This window comes from Gopherus flavomarginatus, chromosome 7 (genome assembly GCF_025201925.1).
Source record: "Gopherus flavomarginatus isolate rGopFla2 chromosome 7, rGopFla2.mat.asm, whole genome shotgun sequence".
Taxonomy (NCBI): Eukaryota; Metazoa; Chordata; order Testudines; family Testudinidae; genus Gopherus; species Gopherus flavomarginatus.
This window is the reverse complement of record NC_066623.1, coordinates 62,137,576-62,162,839: the sequence shown is the minus strand read 5'-3', so window position 1 is coordinate 62,162,839 and position 25,264 is coordinate 62,137,576. Positions and strand designations below refer to the sequence as shown.

General features: G+C 44.5%; 2 protein-coding genes across 7 annotated transcripts in view; one reads left to right on the top strand and one right to left on the bottom strand.

Annotated features, from left to right (window-relative positions):
• Positions 1 to 24,081, top strand: part of COLGALT2 (collagen beta(1-O)galactosyltransferase 2) — a 163,519-nt gene extending 139,438 nt beyond the window's left edge. For both annotated transcript variants that reach the window (XM_050961442.1, XM_050961441.1), the window contains exons 6-12: positions 7,836 to 7,955; positions 9,601 to 9,677; positions 14,022 to 14,128; positions 18,327 to 18,459; positions 19,024 to 19,151; positions 20,305 to 20,511; positions 22,273 to 24,081. In XM_050961442.1, coding sequence (XP_050817399.1) covers positions 7,836 to 7,955; positions 9,601 to 9,677; positions 14,022 to 14,128; positions 18,327 to 18,459; positions 19,024 to 19,151; positions 20,305 to 20,511; positions 22,273 to 22,549 — 1,049 coding nt within the window. In that variant the 3' untranslated portion in view covers positions 22,550 to 24,081. The remainder of the gene's footprint in view (positions 1 to 7,835; positions 7,956 to 9,600; positions 9,678 to 14,021; positions 14,129 to 18,326; positions 18,460 to 19,023; positions 19,152 to 20,304; positions 20,512 to 22,272) is intronic.
• RGL1 (ral guanine nucleotide dissociation stimulator like 1) overlaps positions 1 to 25,264 on the bottom strand; it is a 410,246-nt gene that overhangs the window by 208,286 nt on the left and 176,696 nt on the right. The window lies entirely within an intron of this gene.

Genomic DNA, 25,264 nt, shown 5'->3' with positions numbered 1-25,264 from the left:
AAGAAACTCACTTTCCTCCTAGCACTGGGGAGGCCCTACTCACAGCCACTCAGCAGGAATGTTCATTACCTTTTGACAGGACAGTCTCCTACTCAGCATGACTGTCAGCTTAACGATGTGGAGTCAAGTTTCATTACTGTTCAAGAGCTGTGCTAGGAAAGCTGTATCTGGCATAGAAGGTCCCCTGGTTAGAGAAAGGAGAACAGCATGCTTTAGCATTTTTGAATGTTATGATTCCTGATGTCAGATTTGTGTCCATTTGACATCAGGAATCATAACGTTCAAAAACCAGTGGGAGAACACTTCAACCTCTCTAACCACTCAGTGACAGACTTGAAGGTGGCAATTTTGCAACAAAAAAACTTCAAAAACAGACTCCAAAGAGAGACTGCTGAACTCGAATTAATATGCAAATTAGATACAATTAACTTAGGTTTAAACAGAGACTGGGAATGGTTGGGTCATTACACTAATTGAGTCTATTTCCCTATGTTATGTTCTCCTCACACCTTCTATGGGTCATCTCAATTATCACTTCAAAAGTTTTTTTTCTCCTGCTGATGATAGCTCATCTCAGTTGATTGGACTCTTCCTGTTGGTGTGCGTACTTCCATCTTTTCATGTTCTCTGTATGTATAAATATCTCCTGTCTATGTGTTCCATTCTATGCATCCGAAGAAGTGAGCTGTAGCTCACGAAACCTCATGCTGAAATAAATGGGAGGAGTGTTGTCTAGTGGTTTGAGCTGAACTGTGAGCATCTGGACTTCTGATATCTTTCCCTGGCTCTGCCCCAGAGTAGCTGAATGATTTGGCAGGGATGGGAGGTGGAGTTTGTTGGGGGGGAGAGGGCACAAAGTCACCAACTCTCCATGTTCAGTTTCCCTTTCCGCAAATATCTCCAATAGTGACACCCAGGTCACAAGGCTCTTAGGAGACTTCATTCACTAGCCCTTGTAAAGTGCCCTGAGAGCCTTCTATGAAATGCTGTATACAAGCATGAAATAGCCTACTACTGCTGTCACTAAAGATGACAATAATGAATCTCTTCTGAGTGGAGAATATACAGTACGTTTAACAGCAGAGTAGTGCTGCCCCAGAGAGGACTCTTTGTTTAATGATTGGTGACAATCATAAGTAGCAAAACTATGCAAGGCAGAGTCTGGATTAAAGGAGCTCTTTGGAAAGGTTGGGGTTTTTTTGGTTTGTTTTTGAATAGCTGCCTGTATTTTTCTTAGCTACTAGTGTGTTGAAAAGGGGGTGCCTTGGGCCCAACAGGGGATAAAATATTAATGAAACCCTTGTTCACTGTTACAGCATTGAACAGTGAAGTGTCATCTGGGGTTTTATGTCAAGTTATTGCTGGCAACTCCCGTTGTAACTGTCACAGTTCCAGGGTAACTGTGCCTGTATTTCCCACTCTGTGGTCAACTCCAGGAGTGCACAGTCAGTCTTCAGTTTGCCAGCTGCCACCTGTCACTGGGTAGGGACCCTTGTCCCACTCCCTTCTGACTGTTGGGTTTTAAACCTGCACAGCTCCCTGCCTTACACTGGGATATGCCCAGCAAGCCAGTCTGCCTAACAGGCAGCACCTGTGCATTGCTTTCTCTCTGAGTGCTCTGAACAGTGTATTGCCAGCAGTTACAAGTAACCACACAGCTCTTTCTAAGCATGCACCATTAGTCTGACAGCAAAAGCATTACAGAGAGAACATATGAAAACCCATAAAAGTTCCTATACACATGCTAAAAGTGTACACTGAGCCTGAGTCATCCTAATCACTCCCCCACTGCTCTAGTTCCTGAAGGATCTGGGGTAACACTCCCCTAGGGAGTAGTCAGTAGAACACAGTCATATGTACAATCCCTGGCCCACAGTGATGCAGTAAACTTAGTACAATATGTTCTCCCCGGTTGCAATATCTGTCACAGTAACAACCATTATTAATTATTATTATTATTTATTTAGTATTATATTTTACTTATTATGTATTTGTATTACCATAGCATCTAGGTGCCTCAGTCACAGATTAGGACCTCCATTGTGCTAGGCACTGTACAAGCACAGAACAAAAAGACGGTCCCTGCCCCCAGGAGGTTATAAGCTTAGTACAGGACAAGAGACAACAGATGGATACAGGGAGATGGGGGAGTGCAAGGAAACAATGAGACAGCATTGGTCAGCATGACAGGCAGGGCTCTCAGCACACCAGCAGCCTAGCCGTCATCAAGCATTTTGTAGGCACCATAGCAAAGGAAGGTTATGAGGAGGAATTTGCAGGTGGATAATGAGATAAGTTTGCCGATTTTCATGGAGAAATGCCTGCCAAGCCTGTGGGGCAGCACAGAAGAAAGCACAAAGGTGCTCGTTTGAACATTTGACCTTTCATTAAAGGTATAGCAAAAGAAGGAAAAGCAGTGAAAGCATCTGAAATGTAAAATATTAAGCGAGGCTTTGTCCCTTTTCCCTTCCCTTCAGCTGTATAGGGCTTTTAAGGGACAAATCCCTGTCTGACAGTCTTTTAGGTGGTATTAAAGATGGTATGAACTTCTTTTGGAGGGGAGGAGGGAAGAAGTTAGTTGAGATGGTCTGGAGCTGTTGTTATTGTTGGAGTCCTATTCTGTTTTCTTTCAGAGCATGTCTACACTAGTGAGCTTATAATGCCACAGCTGGACTGATGCAACTGTGCTGTGAGATCGCTTGTGTAGTCGCTCTATGCCGGCGGGCAAGAGCTCTTCCATTGACGTAATAAAACCACCTCTGTCAAGGTTCCTTCCCCACTCTGAACTTTAGGGTACAGATGTGGGGACCCGCATGAAGGACTTATTGACCAGCTTAGGTTAACAGTAAGCTGCCACCACCAAGCGTGTTCCAAATCTTAGGGGAGAGCCACTTGGAACTCTGCCTTCCCCCAAATATTTCCCAAGTCCCTAACCCCACCTTTCCTGGGCAGATTTGAGACTAATTCCTCCCCCGCAAGTCCTTACACCCCTTTTCCTGGGTAGGCTTGAGAGTATACCCTCACCAATTAGTCCTGGTGAACACAGATCCAAAACCCTTGGATCTTAAAACAATGAAAAATCAATCAGGTTCTTAAAAGAAGAATTTTATTAAAACAAAAGGTAAAGTTCATCTCTGTAAAATCAGGATGGAAATAACTTTATAGGGTAATCAAATTCAAAGAGCCCAGAGGAACCCCCTCTAGCCTTAGGTTCAAAGTGACAGCAAACAGAGGTAAACCCTCTAGCAAAGGAACATTTACAAGTTGAGAAAACAAAGATAGAACTAACATGCCTTGCCTGGCTGTTACTTACAAGTTTGAAATATGAGAGAGTTGTGCAGAAAGATTTGGAGAACATGGATTGATGTCTGGCCCCCCTTAGTTCCAAGAGCAAACACACACCAAAACAAAGCGCACAAACAAAAGCCTCTCCCCACCCAAAATTTGAACATATCTTGTCCCCTTATTGGTCCTTTGGGTCAGGTGTCAGACAGGTTACCTAAGCTTCTTAGCCCTTTACAGGTAAAAGGATTTTGGTGCCTCTGGCCAGGAGGGATTTTACAGAATTGTATACAGAAGGTTTGTTACCCTTCCCTTTATAGTTATGACAACCTTCAACAAGAAGCAGTAGCTATGTCGGCAGGAGAAGCTCTCCCACTGACATAGCGCGGTGCTCACCACCACTTATGCTGGTGAAACTTACGTTGCTCGGGAGTGTGTTTTTAGGATCCCTGAGCCACATAAGTTTTGCCGATGTAAGTGGTAGTATAGACATGGCCTCAGACAAAACAAGACAAACATCAGGGAAGCAACGCAAAGTCAGGTAATGCAGTTTCTGCCAGTGGTGCTGATTTCCAATTGCAAGCTTGCTGCTGGAGAAACACAGGCCCAGCACACAGTCTGGTTAGCCAATCTGGCAAATTTATACCTGTGTGTAACTGCCTCGCTGGTCACAGGCTCATTGCAGAGTTGCACCAGATGGAGTTCTCTTGGCTGACTGAGCCAAGCACTTTAGTGTGAAGAAAAAAGGAGAGAGAGAGGCAAGAGGAAAAATAAGCTGGGGAAGGAAAAGAACAGATGAGGCAAGGGAATCAGGATGCTGAAGGCCCAGTGTTGTCATGATGGATCACTGGGTTCCAGGAGACAGTGTGGGACAGAGAGGAGGGTGGCAGCCATGATGGTAAAGCTCATTCCATCCTGTCCATGTATCCTTCTTTCTCCCACAGAGTGACCCCTCCAGGTAAGCAATGTCCAAGAAGGTTTGACAGCCTCATCTCAATAGCATTAACCAATCAGAACACAGTGTGGTGATTTTTAATTATTAACATTTTCTTCTAGATCTTTTCAGTGCATTGTCAGGCCGCCCTGTGACTTTCCCAGCAGCTTGGCAGATCCCATAGCAAGGCTCTTTTACTTAAACAGTCCAGTTTGTACCAGTCTATTTGTCTCCATTTCTTACCTTGGACAACTTGTATGTTGTTATTCCAGGAAGTGCAGAAAACATTAGCAGCTTGGGTTAGGCTCCTCACCTGTGCTGATAACTCTGGTTACTTCACTAGAGTCACCATAAGGATGACATCTGCCATCTCTGATCAGACCATTGTTTTGCAGCAACCATTATCTGAAGCTCTAGAGGGAAAATTCCACCCCCTCTCAATGCTCATGGGGCTTGATCCCATCAAAGTCAATGGGACTTCTCATATGCTTAAAGTAAAGCATGAGTTACATGATTTGCTGAATGGGTCTGAAAGCTGAAGTGAGCCAACCAGTCCAGGAACAAATCTCTTTTACCAGGTGACCTTTCCTCCCCGATACTTTATTGTCAAGGTGTGATGTGTTCAACAGCATTATGTGCAGTGCCAAGCACAGCATGGCTTGTGGGCTACTGCATTGCTAATAATAATAATACCTACATGTACTGTATGTATTTCTCATATTGTCTCAATGGCATTAGTTGTTTTTATCCCACATAACAGGAATTGGAGGGATATTTCCCCACAAAGTGCTACCATTTAAAGGTATATAAGAACTTTGTCCTTTCTTAAGAGAGATTGTTTAGAACAACAGAGAGCTGCACAGTTGAAAGCCTGTTAAACAATGGAGGGTAAGGAGTGATGAGCCAGATAAAATTGGTTGATTAGATCAGTGTCAAATCCATTAATGTCAGTAGGTAGTATTTTTTTACTCTTCCATTTGCCTTAATGACTCCTGACAGCGGAATGTGGTTTGGCAAGGAATCCAGTAACTATTTACTTGTGGAGAGGAGTTTATAATGGCAGAAACATAACAGTCACAAAAGCACACCATCCTACTTGACTAAAAATCCTAGGGATTATGGCTAGCCACCAATAATCTAAAACATTGAAACATCAGGTTATAGCTGCTTTTAATTTATTTTTCAGTTCTGAGCTTGTTTTTTAAAAATCAGAGCTTTTTTATATTTTAAAAAATATATCAAGTTTCAATTTTTCCATTGTTGTGAGTGTCTGGATTTCGACAGCCTTCAGACAACAGGTAATTGACAAAGGACACAATTCAAAGCCCACTGAAAGCAATGGGACTTTTACGTCAGCTTCACTGCCTTTTGGATCAAGCCCTACCTCTCTAAAGAAAGGCCTTTGTTTTGATTCACAGAGATACAGTCACAGTTTTTTGCCTAATGAGTTACTAATAACACTGGGCCATATCCTAGTCCCATTAAAGTCTCTAACAAACTCCCATTGAATCCAGCGGAACCAGGATTTTGCTCATAGTGAATTGCTAGAGAATCTAGAGTGAATGAAATCAGCAATGTATTTTTTTACTTCTGACTTTGAGATCTAATATGAGGTTGGAGCTTGGTTCATTCTCCCTCACCCCCCAATTTGAGATCCTTATCAGAGGATAAGGAAACCTGTGAGCAGGACAAAGCTGTGCAACATTTTATTATCTTTAGTTAATTAAAAAGCATCTTAGTATATTCTCCACTTGCTTGTTTCTCTCGATATAGAATACTCTTTGGGCTCTTCCTTTTCCCTCCATCGTTGGACAGGGTCTTGGCTTTGGTAAGAAGTGGAACCTTGATGATAATATGCTTAGCACATCTGTGGCATTTTTCATCCATAGCTCTCAAAGTGCTTTACAAACACTGATAAATATCATCATCTCAGTTTTACAGATGAGAGAAACTTAAGCTCAAAGAGACTAATGGCAAAGTGCAAAAAGTCAGAAAGCAAGTCATTTGCTAAGTCACAAATGGAATTCAAGTGTGTACCCTGTTGGTGCTGCTTTACAGCTTAATAATGCCTGGTAATGCTCTGTCTGGACCCATTTCTGCCCTTGGCTGACCACATGCTGCTCCCACTGAAGTCAATGGATCAAATTCTGCTCTTGTTTACACTGTGTACATTTGGAGTAAGTCAGTAGAGTTGCTTTGGATTTACACCAGCATAACAAAGTAGAATTTGGCCAAGCCAGGGCAGAATGTGATCCTTGCCTATATGGGGAGACGTTGGTCGAGCTGTGTATTTTTCCATGCTTGTCTTTGCCAATGGATCTGTGCAGTTTCCCAAGTGCAGGGCAAGGCAGAGGGGAGGATGGATTCCCCTCACCAGCTATACATATTGGATGCTTAGAATTACTGGTTTTCTTCATACCAAGCTGCTTTATGTCATGGAAGAAATTGTAATCGTGCAGACTGATAACAACAGAGCCTTTGTGCGCTGTCAACAGGGAGTGCTGCTCTGTCGGTAGTGGGTGGAAATGCCTGCAGACCAGCAGGTCGTGCAGATGCCTGCAGCCGGAAACACTTCTGATACTTGGACATTCCCCTGCTTCTTGGGCCATTTCCCCCTCCTCCCTAGGCTCGGACTCTCCCTGACAGGCTCAAGACCTGCAATATGGGATCCTCTTACTTTGCTGCTGCCTTGCAATCTGAAAGTCTCTCTCTTGTATGTTTAGACATTGGGGCCTCATCCTGCTGCCTTTGTTCACATCAGTCCCTTTGACTGTGAGTAAAGGCAGCAGGATCATGCTCGGGTTTTGAAACCAAGGGTTCACAGAAGAGAATGGAAGATATTTTGTGAAATTTAAAATGTGTTTTTAGAAGAGATGCCAGTCCCAGGTGTGGCCTGCAGCATCCCCACTGACACCTCTCACCACCACTCCCTCATGTATTTTGCCCCCATTCTAACCAAGGACTTTTTATTTAGCATAGTCCATTGGAAATGTAACTGTTTGAGACTTCAGCTCTGCTCTTTGATCCTGATCCAAAGCTAATGGAGTGACTCCCATTCGACTTTGGTGGGCATTGAATCCAGTTCCCACACTGGCCAGAAGTGGGAGCACTAAGCAAGTAGTTCACTCGATCTTTTGGTAGCAGAGAGCTCTTTATGTCTCACTGCCTCCAATCTGTTTGCCTCTGATCTGCATAGACCGGTTTTGGTAGGAGTCACCACTGTCCCGTGCTATAGGGCTGGTCTCTACAGTGTATGGGGTCCTGAGAGTGAAATGAGGGGTGTGAAAGTGAGCAGGATCATTTCTCTGGGCTCTGAGATGGCCTCTCCCCAGGAGAGAACAACAGGCTAGCAACTTAAAATACCATGAAATCTCTTTTTATGGGATGTGGAGAAATTGGTTGCCTAGAAGTTGGTCATTAGCTAAAGATCAAACAAAATTATACTAGAAACTGCACAGATGTTTTTTAAGTGGTTGCTTAAGAGAGGGGACGTGTTGGGGCTGGGGTCCATAGCGTGGGTTTCATTATAGCCAAATAACCTCCCTTTTCTCCACTTGAAAAGCCAAGAAGCAGCCTGGTAAATTACCTGATTCTGTTTCCATTTTCTCTTTATTCCCAGGCATTCAAATGTACATCTGCAACAGAGAACGCTATGGCTTCCTCCCAGTGCCACTGAAATTTCACCAGACACTACAGGAAGACGTGGAGAATTTTGTTCACGTGACAATCGAGGCAATGAGTAAGTCAGAGTCTGCCCCATCTCTGCAGAACCATCCCTGGGATGCCGAGTACTTTCTTGTTGAATGGTGGCCCTTTGCCACCTGTCTCAATGTTGCTTCTGTGCTTGACCTGCAGAGCGACAATGTGGGGGAGATAATATCTTTTACTGGACCAACTTCTGCTGGTGTGAGAGACCAAGGTTTTGAGCTAATCAGAGCTCTTCCTCAAGTCTGCGAAATGTACTCTGAGCATCACAGCTAAAGACAAGATCAAACAGATAGTTTAGCATCAGTAGTTAGCATGTATTCTAAGGGACCATTCAAGGTTAAGTGAAATGCATCAGGTAAAATGTTCACTGGGGTTCTGTAAAAGTGTTGTTGGAAGTGTGGGGGAGAGTTTGCTCACGAGATGCCCAACTGTGTTCTCAGAGGAGCTGAAGGGAGCAGTATCCTATGCTAAGAAGGTCCTTAAAGACTGGATTAAAAATCATGGCTGAGATGTTCAAAGCCACCTAAAAGGATCTGGGCATTAAAAATTAATAGGAGCTGGGGTTCCAAATCCCTCCTTTATCATCCCCATGTGATGGCTGTGTTCCTAGTGGTATCACAGTTGGTTAATAGGAGTGTGGCTCCCTCTCAGCTCCTGCTGGTTACAGGGCTGGGATCCCCCCAGTTTGCACCAGTCACAGGGAGAATCTTGGTTCTGGAACTAGAAGTGAGCACTGCCAGGGTTTGTGCAAAATCTCCTTCTCTTTTATCCATTGGTGTATTTAACACAATATTACACGATAACAAATAAAGGAAGCCAACTTGCCAGCGAAATACCAGACAGATGATTAGATTAGATACAATAGTCAGTCTCTTCCCAGCCAGAGAAGCAATGATCCGGATTGGCGGCTGAGCAGCTCAGGCAGGACTCAAATCAATGGTATGAAGGTGCTTGCTGGATCTGTGCTGCCCTGGAGGTCAATGCATAGGTTTGGTGGGCAACCATTTGTTCAAGGTCTTGGATCTAGTCGCATAGTACTTCCATGTGGATCCCATAAGTCTATGGTGTTTAGGACACCTTGCTCCCTGCTCACTTCACATCATCTTACCCCCGCCTCCTGTTGGAGGGCACAATTTCCTTAAAACTCTGTGGGGTTGTCGTCAGGGAGTTCTCAACCCCTTCTGTCCCAATCCTGAAGGTTGGTCAGCAGTGGGGAGGGGCAGTGTGGTCCCAAAATCATTATTAGAGTTGCAGGTTTTACTGTTTTTTTTGGCCTATAATTCCCTCACAACCTCCTCCCCCTGATAAGTCCCCAGAGCAACAGGAAAGCTCCACCAGCAGCAAATCCCTCCCCGCCCCACCAGACTGTATTTAAATTTCGCCAGAGCTGAAATGTGGGCTCCTCTGTCATCCCAGCCGGAAAGACATGCTCCAGTATGTGCATTGATACACTGTTCTCTTGGGTGTCTGCAGTCCCTGGCATCTGGCTTTCTGCCTCTCAGGGTGCTCCTCTGGCGCATGATGCTGATTAGGCCATAGCATTGCACTCCACATCTAGGTGCCTCTCTGTTCTAGGGGAAACAGTGAAACGTGATGACAGCGAATTTGACTGGGTTTCTTTGCCACTACGCAGTTCAGTAACCAGCCACTGTGGATGTTTCTATTCTCTCTTTCAGTTGATCATCCTACAGTCGAGCCTTCGCAATACATCTCCATTCCCCCAAAACACCCAGACAAGATGGGATTTGATGAGGTAGGTGTGATGGCATGTTACCTCCCGGGTGCATTCTGGGAGCTATTGGAATCGCTGTGCCCCCTAACAATTTAGCTGAGTTGGCCTCTCTCACAGTGCTCTGCTGGTGACTCAGCCAGCCTCTCCAGGCCCGGTTATCACCCAACATGACAGCAGGTGGTGCCACACATGAGTTACCTGAGTGCTTTACCTAAGCCACTCATAGACAAACAGGAAGCCCCCTGCCAACTTCCCAGATCCCCAGACTTGCACCCCTACTGGAGTATAAACCCAGAATTATATCATCTTGCAGAGCACAGGGGTCTGTATGATGCAAGCTTATTAATTAATTCGCTCCCGCCTCGATGTGGGGAAGATAGCCTTTGTTTACAGAGCTAGGATTCCCAAACACTTCACTCCAAAACTCACTGGTTAAGATAAAACATAAAACAAGTTTATTAACTACAGAAAGATAGATTTTAAGTGATTATAAGTGATAGCAAACAGATCAAAGCAGATTACCTGGCAAATAAATAAAAAGGCAAACTAAGACTAATATACTAGATAGATAGGATTTGAATTAGCAATATCTCACCCTGACTGATGATACAAGCAGGCTTACAGATTCTTGAGGCACAAGCTGCATCTGCTTTGCAGCGTGGGTCCCCTTTCCCCATTCCAAGTCCTTTGTCTTCCAGAGGTTCTTTCAGGTGTTGAGTTGTGGGGGAATGAAGACAAATCATGATGTCACTCCCCACCTTATATAGTTTCTGCAAATGGCGGGAACCCTTTGTTCCAAGCTAAGTTCCCAGCCCAGTTTGTGGAAGAATGCAAGTACCAAAATGGAGTTCAGTGTCACATGATCTGGTCACATGCCCTTGCATGCCTTGCTGAGTCATAGCAACCATTACTCAGAGTCTGGCTGAAATGCCTCCAGGTGAGGACAAACCTTTTCCATGGTCTTTGCTGATGGGCTATCAGCGCTGTCTAGCTTCTTCACTGGTTTACCTGAAAGGCTAGCTGTGGGTGTTTCCAACTTCACAACATCTTTCAGTAACACAGACAAAGTAAAACTTCATAACTTCACGTACAATGATAGCACACATAATCAAATGAGATATTAATGTCTGGCAGAGTAAGACTTTTAGAATAATACCTCACAAGCCATACTTTGTACAAAATATATCATAATTATATGACAGTGGTGACTATGGGGGTACCATGGTATAGTGCCTGTATGTACCTTTATTTTGTTGTGGGGACAGGTGCATCATATAGGGAGCCTGGTCACTCCCACCAGAGATAAAGCTGCAAATCAGTTTTCATTTCTATCCTGTCTTCACATGTTCATCATAACTTTCCAAAACATTGGTACGTTGGGTTGAAATTTTCCATGGGATGGATCCTGGTGTCTTTATTTGACTAAAACTCCTCCTGAGCCAATGGGGATCCTTTTGAAGTGTTCACATGTGAATTTTGATGCCTGATTTCATAAGGGCTGGGCAGCTGCACTTGACATCAGTGGGAGCCGTGGGTGCTCAGCATCTTTGGACATCAAGTCTTGAAGTGCCTGATCTCAGATGTCCCAAGATTGAAAAGCTTGGCTGGATCCAACGTCCAGGGATACCAATGGAAGTCTTTCCAGTTATTTAAATGGTCATTGAATCAGGCCAGCAGTGATTTGGCTTCACTTCCAGTCATTTCCTGCAACCATTAGGCTCTCTATATACTCTTACTATAGGTTAGGGTTCCTATGGATAGATCTATCCACTCTGGGGTTAGGGTTCCTATGGGTAGGCCACTTGGAGTTAGGATTAGGGTTTTTATGGGTAGGGCTCCCCATCCTATGATTAAGGTTCCTATGGGTAGTTCACTTGGAGTTAGGGTTAGGGTTCCTGTGGGTAGGGCTCCCCGCGCTAGTGTTTATATTCCTAGGAGGAGGACACTTGGAGCTAGGCTTAGGGTTGCTAGGGGTAGGGTACTTGGAGCTAGGATAAAGGTTTCTATGGGTAGGGTTCCCTGCTTTCCAGTTAGGGTTTCTGTGGGTAGGATACTTGGAAGAAATGTTAGGGTTGCTATGGGCAAGTGCTCCCTGCCCTAGGGTTAGGGTTCCTATTAGTAGGATTCTTGGAGCTTGGGTTAGGGTTCCTATGGGTAGGGTTCCCTGCTCTACAGTTAGGGTTCCTATGGATAGGGTACTTGGAGATAGCTTCATTATTCCTGAAGAACTTTAGCACGTATGGGTTTTTTAAAATTTCTCCTGTTTTCCGTTAAGAAGCAGGGACACTGTTTTGATGACCTCACAAAGCTGGTAGAGATTGTGACTGAAGAGAGTCAGGTGTTTAAATACACAGCACTTTGCATAACTTGGGTTATGACGGGGGTCTGTACGTATTCATTAAATATTCTATATTGTTGGTCCTAATCTTCTTTTCCTGTTTGGGAGCCACATTTCCACTGTGGCCTTTTTGTTTTGATTTTACTCAGAACAGTTGGGAACATGTTTGAAGCAGAACCCAGGAAGTTTGGTGCATAAATCATCCCTCTAGAAACTCCTGCCCCTGTAGTGCTAGATCTGGCTAGCCGCAGTCAGGGGCAAAGTACCAACAGAAAGAGACCAGGGAGGAAGAATTCCAGAGAGAGACTGTGCTGTGAATAAACTAGGTTTACATTTTGTGTAGAGCCAAAAAAAACCTGCACAGGACCATGTATTGCCTGCATGCGTAGCTGCCAGAGACAGTTGTATAATCACTGAGGGAGCTACTAAAATTGGAGGAGCCTTGTTTTTTGTCTTTAAGATGTTTTGTTTTCTTGGCTTGGTCTGGAGTTTCTGTTTATATGGCTTGTGTCATGAAGTGCGGATTCTGTGTGACTGTGTTTGTTTGGTCATCTGTGTTTGGAGTCCTGTGTGTGTGTTTCTGGGCTGTTTCTTGCGGCTGCTCTTAAATTGCCTGATATTTTATTAGTATTACTGCCTTTGCACCAAGCTGGGACTCAGTCTGGTTTTTGTTTGGCCAAGGTTTGTTCCTCAGGCTGCAGGGCTGAATTTATTCTTGTCTGCCTGAGGACAGAAATACGGCCCTGACATTCTGTGTTTTACCTAGGAATGTACATGCCTGGGGGAGCTTTGACCAGGCAAAATATATCTGCTTAGCTTGGGCTAACTGCTGCCCGGGGATCTGTTTTCCTGCCCAGGATGTCTCAGGAGCACACCTATGATTCTAATTGAATCAGCAGAAAAATTCCAGGATCTGCAGTAATTAAAGATATCCTGCATTGCAGAACCTGCTTCCACTTGTGTCCAGATATAAGGGTGATGGGCACATTGGCAATCCCAAAGATAGACGCAGCACTCGGTAAAGTTCTGTGCTCTTTACCACATGCCAAATCCATCCTCCCTTTGAATACAAAAGGGATATATTGTATTGGGTAGAGATTGGCACAAACAAAAGCCTGGATCCAAACATCCCAGTGTGTTGGGGAAGTTCACATCCAGCTCCAAACTGCACAACTGGCCCCTGACCCCTGCTTTATAATTCCATATACAACGTGCATTAAAAGAGCATTATGGTTGCAAAGTGAAACATTTAAAAGTCAGGAAATGCCAAAGTTAATGTTGCCTGCACAACCTTGACTCTGCCCCGTGTATTTATATCACCCTCCAGTTTCTAATTACTCAGTCAGATACAGTTTTCTCCTCCAGGCCCCTCCCTCACGCAGTGTGGACGGTGCCTAGGGAATGTGGCGCTGTTCATTTAGTTTTTTATTCTCACTGCCCAGTGTATGGAGCCCTGCTGCATTTACTGCACATCGTCCTACCTGGAATCCTCAGCTGTCTAGTTAGGGGTAGAACTCTGCTCAGGCCTACTCTTAAGGCCTGACCTGGACCTGAACCCAAACTGAGCACAGCTGACCCAAACCCAACCTGAGAGTGTTTAGTTGTTTTTAGAACTGACCTGACCCCGATTACCCCACGAACCTGGGTCAACTTTATGTCCCTGTCAGATTTCAGGTTTCTGCTCCAAATTTGGTGAGCTTCTAGAATTGATCCAAAAAGGTCAGATTTTGTAGGGTTTTTTTAAACAAGGCAAAAGTGGGTTCTTCCCACTGCCCCCATGCACACATACACTCTTCATTTTTGAAAATCACTGAACGTTCTTTCCTCAGCCTTCCCGTAAAAATCAGCAGCTGGACTGAGAACAAATATTCTGAATTGCAGCTCAAAAGATGAATGTCTGACAAATTTATAGTAACCCAAAAATGACACTCTTGAATGGAAATGACCAAAACCTGCTGAGCTCTGGCACAAACTTGGATCTGTACTTTGCATTGAGCCAGAGTTTTCTGATGTCTTTCTTAATGCAGATTTTCATGATCAACCTGAAGCGTCGAAAAGACAGGCGGGATCGAATGCTGCGGACACTCTATGAGCAGGAGATTGCAGTCAAGATAGTAGAGGCTGTGGATGGCAAGTGAGTCTTTGGAAAGATCTGGTTCTGCATAGCAGAACTGTTGATTAGAAGTGCTACCTTGATTAATTTCAGTCAGTTCTCTTTGATGCTCTATGATTGAGTTATCATTTTTAATGTACTATTTGGTGCAGTTTTGCAAAAAAAAGTTTTCATGCTGTTATTTTATTCTTCTCTTACTCTGATCAGTCTCCGTTAGAGATCCAGAAGGTAGTTTAGGCACAGAAGTAAAGTTTTCTTCAAGACAAAGTTCTCTGAATAGAAACATTGTCATAAAATTAAATAGGGGTATAATAATGAAAACGTTTTTGTGGCATTTAAATATTACCCTGCAACATGTCCAACCCCAATGCTGCAGCATTGTGCTACATTATAGTAATGTAAACACAGATAAAGTTTTTTTTAGTTGTGACTCTCAAAGCAATGTACAAAATCTCCATTTTATACATGGGGAAACTGAGGCACCGAGGTTAAGGCTGGCGTTTACTAAGGTAGTCAGGTGCCCAAATCCCATTTGAAAGTCCAGGGCTGAGTGACTTTCCCAAGGATTCTCAGGAAGTCAGTCACACCAACAGCACCAGAAGAACTCCACATAGACTCCTCCTGAGGGTCGAAATGACAGTCTGGACCTATACATTGAATGCTTCCGCTGACGTGCACAGGCAGAAATTGTGGAAAAACAACATCGCTTGCCTCATAACCTAAGTCGTGCAGAACGCAACGCCATCCACAGCCTCAGAAACCACCCTGACATTATCATCAAAGAGGCTGATAAAGGAGGTGCTGTTGTCATCATGAACAGGTCTGACTACCAAAAGGAGGCCGCCAGACAACTCTCCAACACCAAATTCTACAGGCCACTTCCCTCAGATCCCACTGAGGAATACACTAAGAAACTGCAACATCTACTCAGGACACTCCCTACACTAACACCAGAACAAATCAACATACCCTTAGAGCCCCAACCAGGGTTATTCTATCTACTACCCAAGATCCACAAACCTGGAAATCCTGGACGCTTCATCATCTCGGGCATTGGCACTCTCACTGAAGGACTGTCTGGATATGTTGACTCTCTACTCAGACCCTATGCCACCAGCACTCCCAGCTATCTCCATGACACCACTGATTTCCTGAGGAAACTACAATGCATTGGTGACCTTCCAGAAAACACCATCCTAGCCATCATGGACGTAGAGGCTCTCTACACGAACATCCCACACACAGATGGAATACAAGCTGTCAGGAACAGTATCCCTGATGATGCCACAGCACAACTGGCTGCTGAGCTCAGTGTCTTTATCCTCACACACAACTATTTCAAATTTGATGACAATATATATCTCCAGATCAGTGGCACCGCTATGGGCACCCGCATGGCCCCACAATATGCCAATATTTTTATGGCCGACCTGGAACAATGCTTCCTCTGCTCCTGTCCACTCTACCTACGCTACATTGATGACATCTTCATCATCTGGATCCATGGGAAGGAAACTCTGGAAAAATTCCACCACAATTTCAACAGCTTCCACCCCACCATCAACCTCAGCCTGGACCAATCTACATGGGAGGTCCACTTCCTGGACACCACGGAGCAAATAAGTGATAGTCACATTAACACCACCCTATACCGAAAACCTACCGACCGCTATGCCTACCTTCATGCCTCCAGCTTCCATCCCGGGCACATCACACGATCCATTGTCTACAGCCAAGCACTGAGGTACAATTGCATCTGCTCTAACCCCTCAGACAGAGACCAACACCTACAAAATCTCCACCAAGCATTCTCAAAACTACAATACCCGCACGAGGAAATAAGGAAACAGATCAACAGAGCCAGACGTGTACCCAGAAGCCTCCTACTGCAAGACAAACCCAAGAAAGAAACCAACAGGACTCCACTGGCCATCACATACAGTCCCCAGCTAAAACCCCTCCAACGCATCATCAGGGATCTACAACCCATCCTGGACAACGATCCCGCACTTTCACAGGCCTTGGGTGGCAGGCCAGTCCTCGCCCACAGGCAACCTGCCAACCTGAAACATATTCTCACCAGTAACTGCACACCGCACCATAGTAACTCTAGCTCAGGAACCAATCCATGCAACAAACCTCGATGCCAACTCTGCCCACATATCTACACCAGCGACACCATCACAGGACCTAACAAGATCAGCCATACCATCACCGGTTCATTCACCTGCACGTCCACCAATGTAATATATGCCATCATATGCCAGCAAGGCCCCTCTGCTATGTACATCGGCCAAACTGGACAGTCGCTACGGAAAAGGATAAATGGACACAAATCAGATATCAGGAATGGCAATATACAAAAACCTGTAGGAGAACACTTCAGCCTCCCTGGCCACACTATAAGCAGACCTTAAGGTGGCCATCCTGCAGCAAAAAAACTTCAGGACCAGACTTCAAAGAGAAACTGCTGAGCTTCAGTTCATCTGCAAATTTGACACCATCAGCTCAGGATTAAACAAAGACTGTGAATGGTTTGCCAACTACAAAACCAGTTTCTCCTCCCTTGGTTTTCACACCTCAACTGCTAGAACAGGGCCTCATCCTCCCTGATTGAACTAACCTCATTATCTCTAGCTTGCCTGCATATATATACCTGCCCCTGGAAATTTCTACTACATGCATCTGACGAAGTGGGTATTCACCCACGAAAGGTCATGCTCCAAAACGTCGGTTAGTCTATAAGGTGCCACAGGATTCTTTGCTGCTTTTGCAGATCCAAACTAACACGGCTACCACTCTGATACTTGACAGTTAGGAGACTGTGTCTCTCTGCCCTAGTGGCCTCTCTAGTGCTAGGGCATTAGAACTTGAAAGTGAAACTGACCATAAGCAAATATAATACTGACTGCTTTAGTGCTGTTGTTCAAGGTGAGAGAAATGAAAAAGCAAACAAAACTTAGTGTTGTACAGACAAAACTACACAGGATCTTTTCAGGGGGCAAGACAAAGATGCCACATTTATTATGATAACAATTTGATTTATGACCAATAACTAATATCTTAATCCTTATACACACACACTATACCTAATACCTATACATACACACACACACACACACACACACACACACACATATCCATCAAATGTTCTGCAGCTGCTGCATAGTTACCAGTCCTGAAATAGCTTGAGTTCGTGGCTTGAGTTTGCAGCATGAGTTCGCAGCTTGTGGTGGCTAACTGGCCAGGAAAGCCGAGCACAAGGACGAGCTGGGTCTCTGTTGGGCTTGCACCGATGCCCTTCCATGTTGGTAGCAGAATGTTACCCTCCAAAGTTTCCCATCTCACCCATTCTTTTTGTAGGCTTTAGTTTGAATGCAGAGTCCATAGGTCTTGCTGTGTCACGCTGCCTCTGGGTTTGGTGATTGATCATCCGTCAATTGCAGGCGTGACTTTCAGCCTCGGACCTGGCTTTGATCTTCCTTCTATTGTACCTTTTCTCTTTAGGGTGGACTCTTCTTACTTTGTTAGGGCTCTTGTCTTCATCTTCAGCTGGTGGGGTTTGAACTCTGTTTCATCAAGACAGGCTGGGGCTGGAGGTTGATTCCATTATCCATACATACCTCAGTCACGCATCTAAACAAAACTAATAAGATTGCAGCAGGGTTTGCAAAAATGAAGGTTGGAGGAAGCTTTTACAAAATGGAGTGAGTGTTTTAAAATGGGGTTTGAATTACAATATGGTGAACAGTGAACAGAAGTTACAATATAAACAGGTGTAATGGCTGGCAAACAGTGAACAGAAGTTACAATGTAGGCAAGTGTAGTGAATGGTGAACAGAAGTTACATTAATAAAGTGAACAATTAAAAACAATTTCATTTATCAGTTCTACATTAGTGGAAGGTGAGCTAGGTGTTCTCTAATCTTCCCGTGTGAATATAGCTAAAGTGTTATTAACAATATGACAATGACCCTTTTAAAACTCTGCAGTTTCTTGAAATTGTTGGGGGTGAATGTCCTAAAAATATCTTAAGTTCAACATGATTTAAATCAAATTAAACTGCGTTCAGCTACAAATACACAGCCTATTTTGGGAACTTCCCTAGCTCAGGAAAGTCTTTTCACTGCTAAACAATTTCATTGTTTTTTTTCCTGAGTAAAAAATAGTAACATCTATAAAAGTTCTTAATACTGAAAGCAGCTCTCTCTTTCCTCAGGGCATTGAATACAAGTCAGCTGAAAGCTCTGAATATTGACATGCTACCTGGTTACCAAGATCCTTACTCTTCCAGGCCACTAACCAGGGGGGAAATTGGCTGCTTTCTTAGCCACTATTCTATCTGGAAAGAGGTAAATAATGTCTGTGCTCTGGCAGATGTATTACACCTGGATGCTGTGGGAAGGAAGTAATGTTTTATTTTTAGATAGTCTCTCTTACTTTGGTGTGAATTATCCAGGATCTCACAAAAGGTTCCGATTTTCAAAAAGTTCATGTCTGGGCACATAAGCAGCCTGATTTTCGAAAGTGCTGAGTACTGAGCAGCTCCTATTGTGCTGTCAGTTTGCAAACAGTTCCCAGTCTGTGCGACTGTGTCACACATCTGGGCTATGGCCATGACATTTTTCACAAAACTCTTAGCCAGCCTGTTTGGGGCAATGTTGTGCCTGGGGAGGGAAAAAAAAAAGTGAAGAAATTTTGTTGCGGAATTTCACCTATGAGTTTTTTCTGATTCTAAACCTGTGTAGAATTGAATGTCACCAATTTTGATGACCATTAATCTTCATACTGATCAAAGAGCATGGGGGCTCAGTCCTTCTCCGAGTGGGGGGCTAGGCATAGCTTCATAGGGTGCAGAACTGGCCCCTCAATAGCATACGGGCCATTTCAGTCTCATTTGAAAACATCCATTTCAGGTGGTGAACAGAGAGCTGGAGAAGACGCTCGTTATCGAAGACGACGTGCGCTTTGAGCATCAGTTTAAGAGGAAGCTCATGAAACTGATGGATGATATAGAGCAAGTCCAGCTAGACTGGGAGCTCATGTAAGTAGTTGTGTCCTGAGAGCTTTCACTGCCCTAAACCACCTGGAAACTTCTCTCCCCTGCTCCCACATACACTGAGCATTTCAGTAACATGGACGTACCCTCATAATAATCAGACAGGGCTGCCTGTGGGGAATGCGGCAAAATTCCAGAGACTCAATAATGGGGGTTAATTTTAAAGGGGCTGGAGTAGCTAAAATCTCCATCGAATGAAGCACATTGCGGGTACTCTTTGATAAACAGGTGCCCACAGCAATATAGCCATCACCTCCCATAACCCCAGTCCCTTACTCTGAGCTAATTCCCGTGACACGGGGTGCATGTGCTCACTGTGAGGATGGTGGAGGAACAGGGTATTTCAACTCTTTTGTTTAGTTATTTAAATATAAACTCATTCTCACAAGGAGAAGCAAGAAGAGAATGGGACTGTCTAGCCAGCAAACAGACTGAGCTGGAAATCTTTATGGCCTGTTCCTGAAAACAATTCCAAGTTCACTGCCAAGGGAGCAGAGTTCAAACTGGCCGGCTGGAGAAGAGGGAGAAGACCTTCTAGGGAGCTCCTCCCCCAGGCAGTTTTTATAACCCCCCTGCTGTTTGGTGCTTTCTGGTACTCAAGTTATGTGGGTCCCTGGATCAGTGCCTGTGACAGTCCAAAAGCAAAACGTTTTCTCTTAAGATGTATTTGTATAAGGGATAAGTCATCTCTGGTGGCGCTGATTTATCTGGGCTTCATCCAGAGAAGGGATGAGGCTGGGGAATCACCCCAACCCTCCTGTCTGTAGGATGATGGAGTTTTTACAAGAGGCTCCTGAGTGGCCTCCAGCACCTCACTGGATATGCACCATAGAGAATTCAAATCCTTGCTTGGGTCAGGATGGTGCATTGGTTTTGGGACCTGTAGTCTCCTTGGACTGCATGGGCAGTTGTGGCACTGGAGAATTCCAGGAGTAGCGTTTGACTTGTGGGTGCACTTTGGACCTGATCCGTGGTCCAGTGAAGTCAATGGAAAAACTCCCACTGACTTAAAAGGCCTTTGCTCAGCCCTGGTTGAAGTGGGAATGCCGAATGTCCCAGTTACAGTATAATTGCACTGCATAGCTGATCAAGGAAACAGGCCTTAGTTTCCACTGTGGTGGGTTTTTCTCCCCTTCAGCTACATTGGTCGGAAAAGGATGCAGGTGCAGCGCCCTGAGAAGGCAGTTCCTAACGTAATGAACCTTGTGGAAGCAGATTACTCATATTGGACCCTGGGGTATGCAATCTCCTTTGAAGGGGCTCAGAAACTAATTGGGGCCGAACCTTTTAGCAAGATGCTGCCTGTGGATGAATTCCTGCCGATCATGTACAACAAGCACCCTGTGTAAGTAAAACCCCTTTGTTGCTTGCGAAGCCAGCCGGCTTTGCATGAGTTGTTTCTTGCTAACTGATCTTAAACTGGACGTTGTGTTGCTATTTGTACAGTGCATCTCCATAGCATAACCTAGTAGGCGGAGCAGAGGACTGGATATTATGATTCTTGGATATTGCCGGCACTGCTGCAGATCTTGAGCAAATCTCAGGACCTTTCTGTGCCTGAATTTATGTAATAATACCCTACCTCAGAGAGGTCTTTTGGGATTCATAAATTCGTATTTTTGAAGCAGCTGGTGATCTCTGATTGGAAGTAACTGTATAGGTGTATTATTATGATTATGAAATAATGCCTACTTTGGAATAACTTACCTGGCATAGGACCTGGGAAAGATCTCTCTGCAACTCGGAACTTTTCTTTTCAAAAACCCTGCTTTTAGGGCCTTTTCAGAATCTACATGGCACCTTCCTATTTTGCTGCATTGCAGAATCCAGGGTTTTCATTTCAAAGGTGTGTGGGGCAGGAAGAATTCACACCTTTTAACCAGCTCCCAGCCAGACTTATCAACATTGTCTCCCTCTTTGTGGGGAGAGCTCTGCAAGGCTCTCTCTCAGAGCCCTGGAAAGTGATGTGGATCTCAAGATATGGGAGGAATCTGTTTTCAAGGGTGGATCTCCTTGTTTTGTAAGAAAACCAGGTTGGGGTTTTTTTAATTCTCACCTAAAGCTTCCCCTAACCTTGTTTCCAGAGTCCAGTTACCCATTATGACATCTCCCCAAAAGAATTTGGGGTGCTACATCATTGGTCCCTGCTTCCAACAGGTACTGCTGTGTCCCTCTGACAATTGTCTTCTAGTCCTGTATACAGGCTTAGTGATCCTTTGATAACATATCTGAGACGGGCCTTTGTTCTCCTCTGACAGCCAGTTCCCCTAATTGGCCACACCACTTACTCTGTGGTAGCAGGGTACACTCTTTGGCCTTATCTGCACCAGGAGCAGCTTCTCTGGTGGTAGGGACACTGGGAGCACTGCCATTGACTAACCATTGGATTGCCCAGAAAAGGTCTAGACGGGATTGGAAGTTGTGGCGCTTAAAACGCCAGCGGCCAGTTGACCACTTTGCTAGCAACGCGGGAGCTGTGCTGGTAGCAATGCCATAGAGGGAGATGTTAAGAGAACTGCTAGTATAGACAAAGCCTTTGTTATCTCTTGGCCTAACTTTGTTCCCACTGGAGTTGATGGGAGTTTTACCATTGATTTCAGGGCAAGCAGAGTTAGGCCACCCCTGAACTCATCTAAAAATGGCACTCCAATGGTGCAAATAAGAAACGATACAGGGGCTCACCAGTTGAATACCAAATGCCAACTCACATATCCAAATATCTCTGCCATGCTGGGGCTACCAATATGCTTCCTGTCCTGTTATCTCATAGAGTGTTGCTATTCAAATAGCTGCAGGGTCCCGCTCCAAAGGTGGCTGCTCCCTAGTGGCAGGTGAAGTGCATGGTTTCTGAAATACTTTGTCATTCTTTAGGATCCTTTATTTTATTATATAAAAATCACCTTTCCAAAAGGACTAATAGTGTCCTCACTGCTCAGTTCATCTCAAACCTTCAATCATTTGCCCAGGTTTCACCTTGTGATGAGCTAAACCTACTGACTAGTCCTAGCTCAGTAGATTGGCTCATAACCCATGGAAAGGCAAAGCAAGCACAGTGGTGCTGAGCAAGAGTTATTTCTGCTAGTGATATTTGTTTTCCTTTCTTTAGAGAGAAGTACAAGGAGTACTATGAGTCCAGAGACTTGAAAGCCTTCTCAGCAGAGCCCTTGCTTGTTTATCCGACCCATTACACAGGGCAGCCAGGTTATCTCAGTGACACAGAGACATCCACAATCTGGGACAATGAGACCATGTCGACTGACTGGGACAGAGCCCATTCCTGGAAGTCCCGGCAACAGGGCCAGATCCACAGCGATGCCCAGAACAAAGATGCCTTGGCCCCCCAGCCATCTCTCGATGCAGCATCGTCGAGGGATGAGCTATGACTGCCTCTCTTTCTAAGTGACTCTGACAACAACAGCGGAACCTGCCTCACAATTTAGCTTTCACCTAGAAGCTTCTAGAGATGTCAATGTGGTCTCCTTCTCGCCGTCTTTAGCGGCAAAGCAAATTGATTGGATCCGACTGACTTAACCTAACCAATCTGTTTTTTGGGAAAGGGAGTGGGGGAGGGGCTTGAACCAGAACATTCCACATTGCAGAAAAACAGAGACTTCTAAAAAGTGTATCGTAAACTCCAGTACATTCTCACAAGGGTTCGTAACTTTGAAACCTCTGTAGAGTGGCGAGCTGGCTCCATGGCGCACTGAGTTGACACTAGTAATTACAAAATTCCCTTGAATGACGTCTTTCTACAGTTCCTGGTGTAGAATACTGTATTTATAAAGATTAATATATATAGGGGGTTTGACGTGTAAGTCCTTTCCAGATAGTTGTCACTGTGCTGCTGCATAACATTAACTGTTGTTGATTTGTGTTTTTTAACCCCATTCTCTGAGAGAAGGTATGCGCTCGCGTGTGTGTGTGTGTGTGTGTTTTAAAGGATCACTGTCAAGATCACAGTGACTTCAAAAATGGCCTCATCTGTGTGGCTATCTACACCTCTTCCATAATGTGAGTCCTCACTTCATGTTGCAATACAGAACAGTTTCAGGACAGAGTCCTCTTTCTCCTACGTTTCAAGACGCCCCTCCCATCCCATCTAGCCATAAGGAAAGAGAGGATGGTCACAGTCTCCTAAGATGTGTCTGCAACCTCCTAAACTGATGCCTTAGCTATTTCAGTTTTAATAATCTATTTTAAAATCCACTGTACTTTTTTGCCACATATGTGTTTTGTTTTCTTTTTTTTAAATGCGTTTCATTCACACTGAGCAGTGAAACTAAATCAGCCAGTCCTACTTCCTGTTAATGGTCAGTTTCACTTCCTGAGTCTTGGCTACAAACCTTTTAGGTTTCCTTTCCAATTAATATATATAAAAAAACCGTTTCAGTTTCCTCACTGATAGGTTTGGGCCTAACCTACTTGACAGTGTCCCTTTAAAAAGAAAACCATGAAAATGTTAATGGTGTCCAGCCTGCTGTTCTTTGTTGAATGGCTGCATTAGAATTGTATATTGCAGGACAAAAAGGCAACTTGCCTTTTATATATTTTTAAATGTGAGGAGGACGACTTCTGATATACTCAGTATTGGGTAAGATGTCAGCATAGTAAGTCATGTTGTTGTTTTTTAAAGTGTCCCATAAGACAGGTGATCTTGTGCTACACTTCTTAGATTTAGCTGATGTAGATTTAGATCTTTTTCTGTGCAACACAAAGTTGGGGGGGGAGGGGGAAGGGGAAAAAAAAATCCTCCTGGCCTAAAATGTAAAGAGATTGTTTCACTTTCTGGATGAGCTGTACATTGGAGCGTGTGGTTGGTTTTTCTTTTTTTAACAATTGCTGATAATGTTGTGCTCTCTCCTAAAGAAGACATGTTACTATCAGCGGGTCTGATAATACATAGAACTGGATGCAAGATGATTAGCTGTGTAGAGTCTTAATTTATGTGGAGCTCTTGGACAGAGAATGCTGGGTGAGCAGGGCTGGGGTCTGCCATGCTGCTTTGGGGCATCTTCACAGGGATGTTGAAAGAAGGCATAGAAAGATAACAAAGAGACCCAAAGATCATAGCTACAACATTTTGGACCCTGATCTGGCTCTCAACAGAGTCAGTGGGACTCTTGCACTTCACCAAATCCATCATGAATTTAAGATTTTGTGAGCCTGTTCCCCTGGCCCCTAACCACAAACACATGTTCCACAACTGCCCCATGAGGTGCAGCCTTGTCCACACCCCAGGCTGAAGAAAGTGGCCTAGCCATGAAACTTGGCACATGTGGAATAAGGATTGTGGGGCATCCCTGGACCATTGGGAATGATTTGGGGTTTTTCTCCTACTACGTAATTTGTAATGAAATAGGTGCCAGAGCTCAAGTAATTAGATGCTGGGGGCTCAAGCAATTTTTTTGCATTCATAACTGATGCAGCAAGCCCAGAGGTGCCAGGGCTATGAACTGCCAAGCCCTGGCACAAATTAAGTGTTGTTTTTCCCTTTTTATAAAGCCTCCATCCCCATAATCCGGTCTTTATTCTCCAGCCTGCGGGGCAGACCTGACCTCCATTTTGAGCCTGGTTGGCCAGCAGGTGGCACTGTTCAGAAAGACGCTCCTTGCTTTCTGCTCTGCTGTTTTAAAAGGAGGATTTGAAAAATATAAACATGCAGAACATGGTGGCACTGCTGCTCATCAGAAGGGGCTTTGCCTTGACCCACTGACGTCAATACGAATCTTGACATTAACTTCAGTGCGGGAGCAGGAGCCCACTTGTGCAAGCCCACTTGGAGAACAACAGTGAAAGTAAACATCAGTTTTAAAGTAGTAGGGGCAAGAAAGGGAAAACTATGCAAGAATTCAGGTTCTTTCACATTTCATTATGCATGTGAACACAGCATCACAAAGATTTCACACGCTTCCCTCAGAGATGGGGCAGGTTTTGCATATAGGTGGCTTTGCCCAGGGAGAATATGGAAATGCTGATATTAGCATGCTTTTCATGGTGCAAATAGCCATTTCTCTTCAATTCAGCGATAACACTGCTTTGGACGGGAGCAATCCCTGGAAACCACAATGGGAAAGACATTTTGCAAAAGGAAAGTCCCG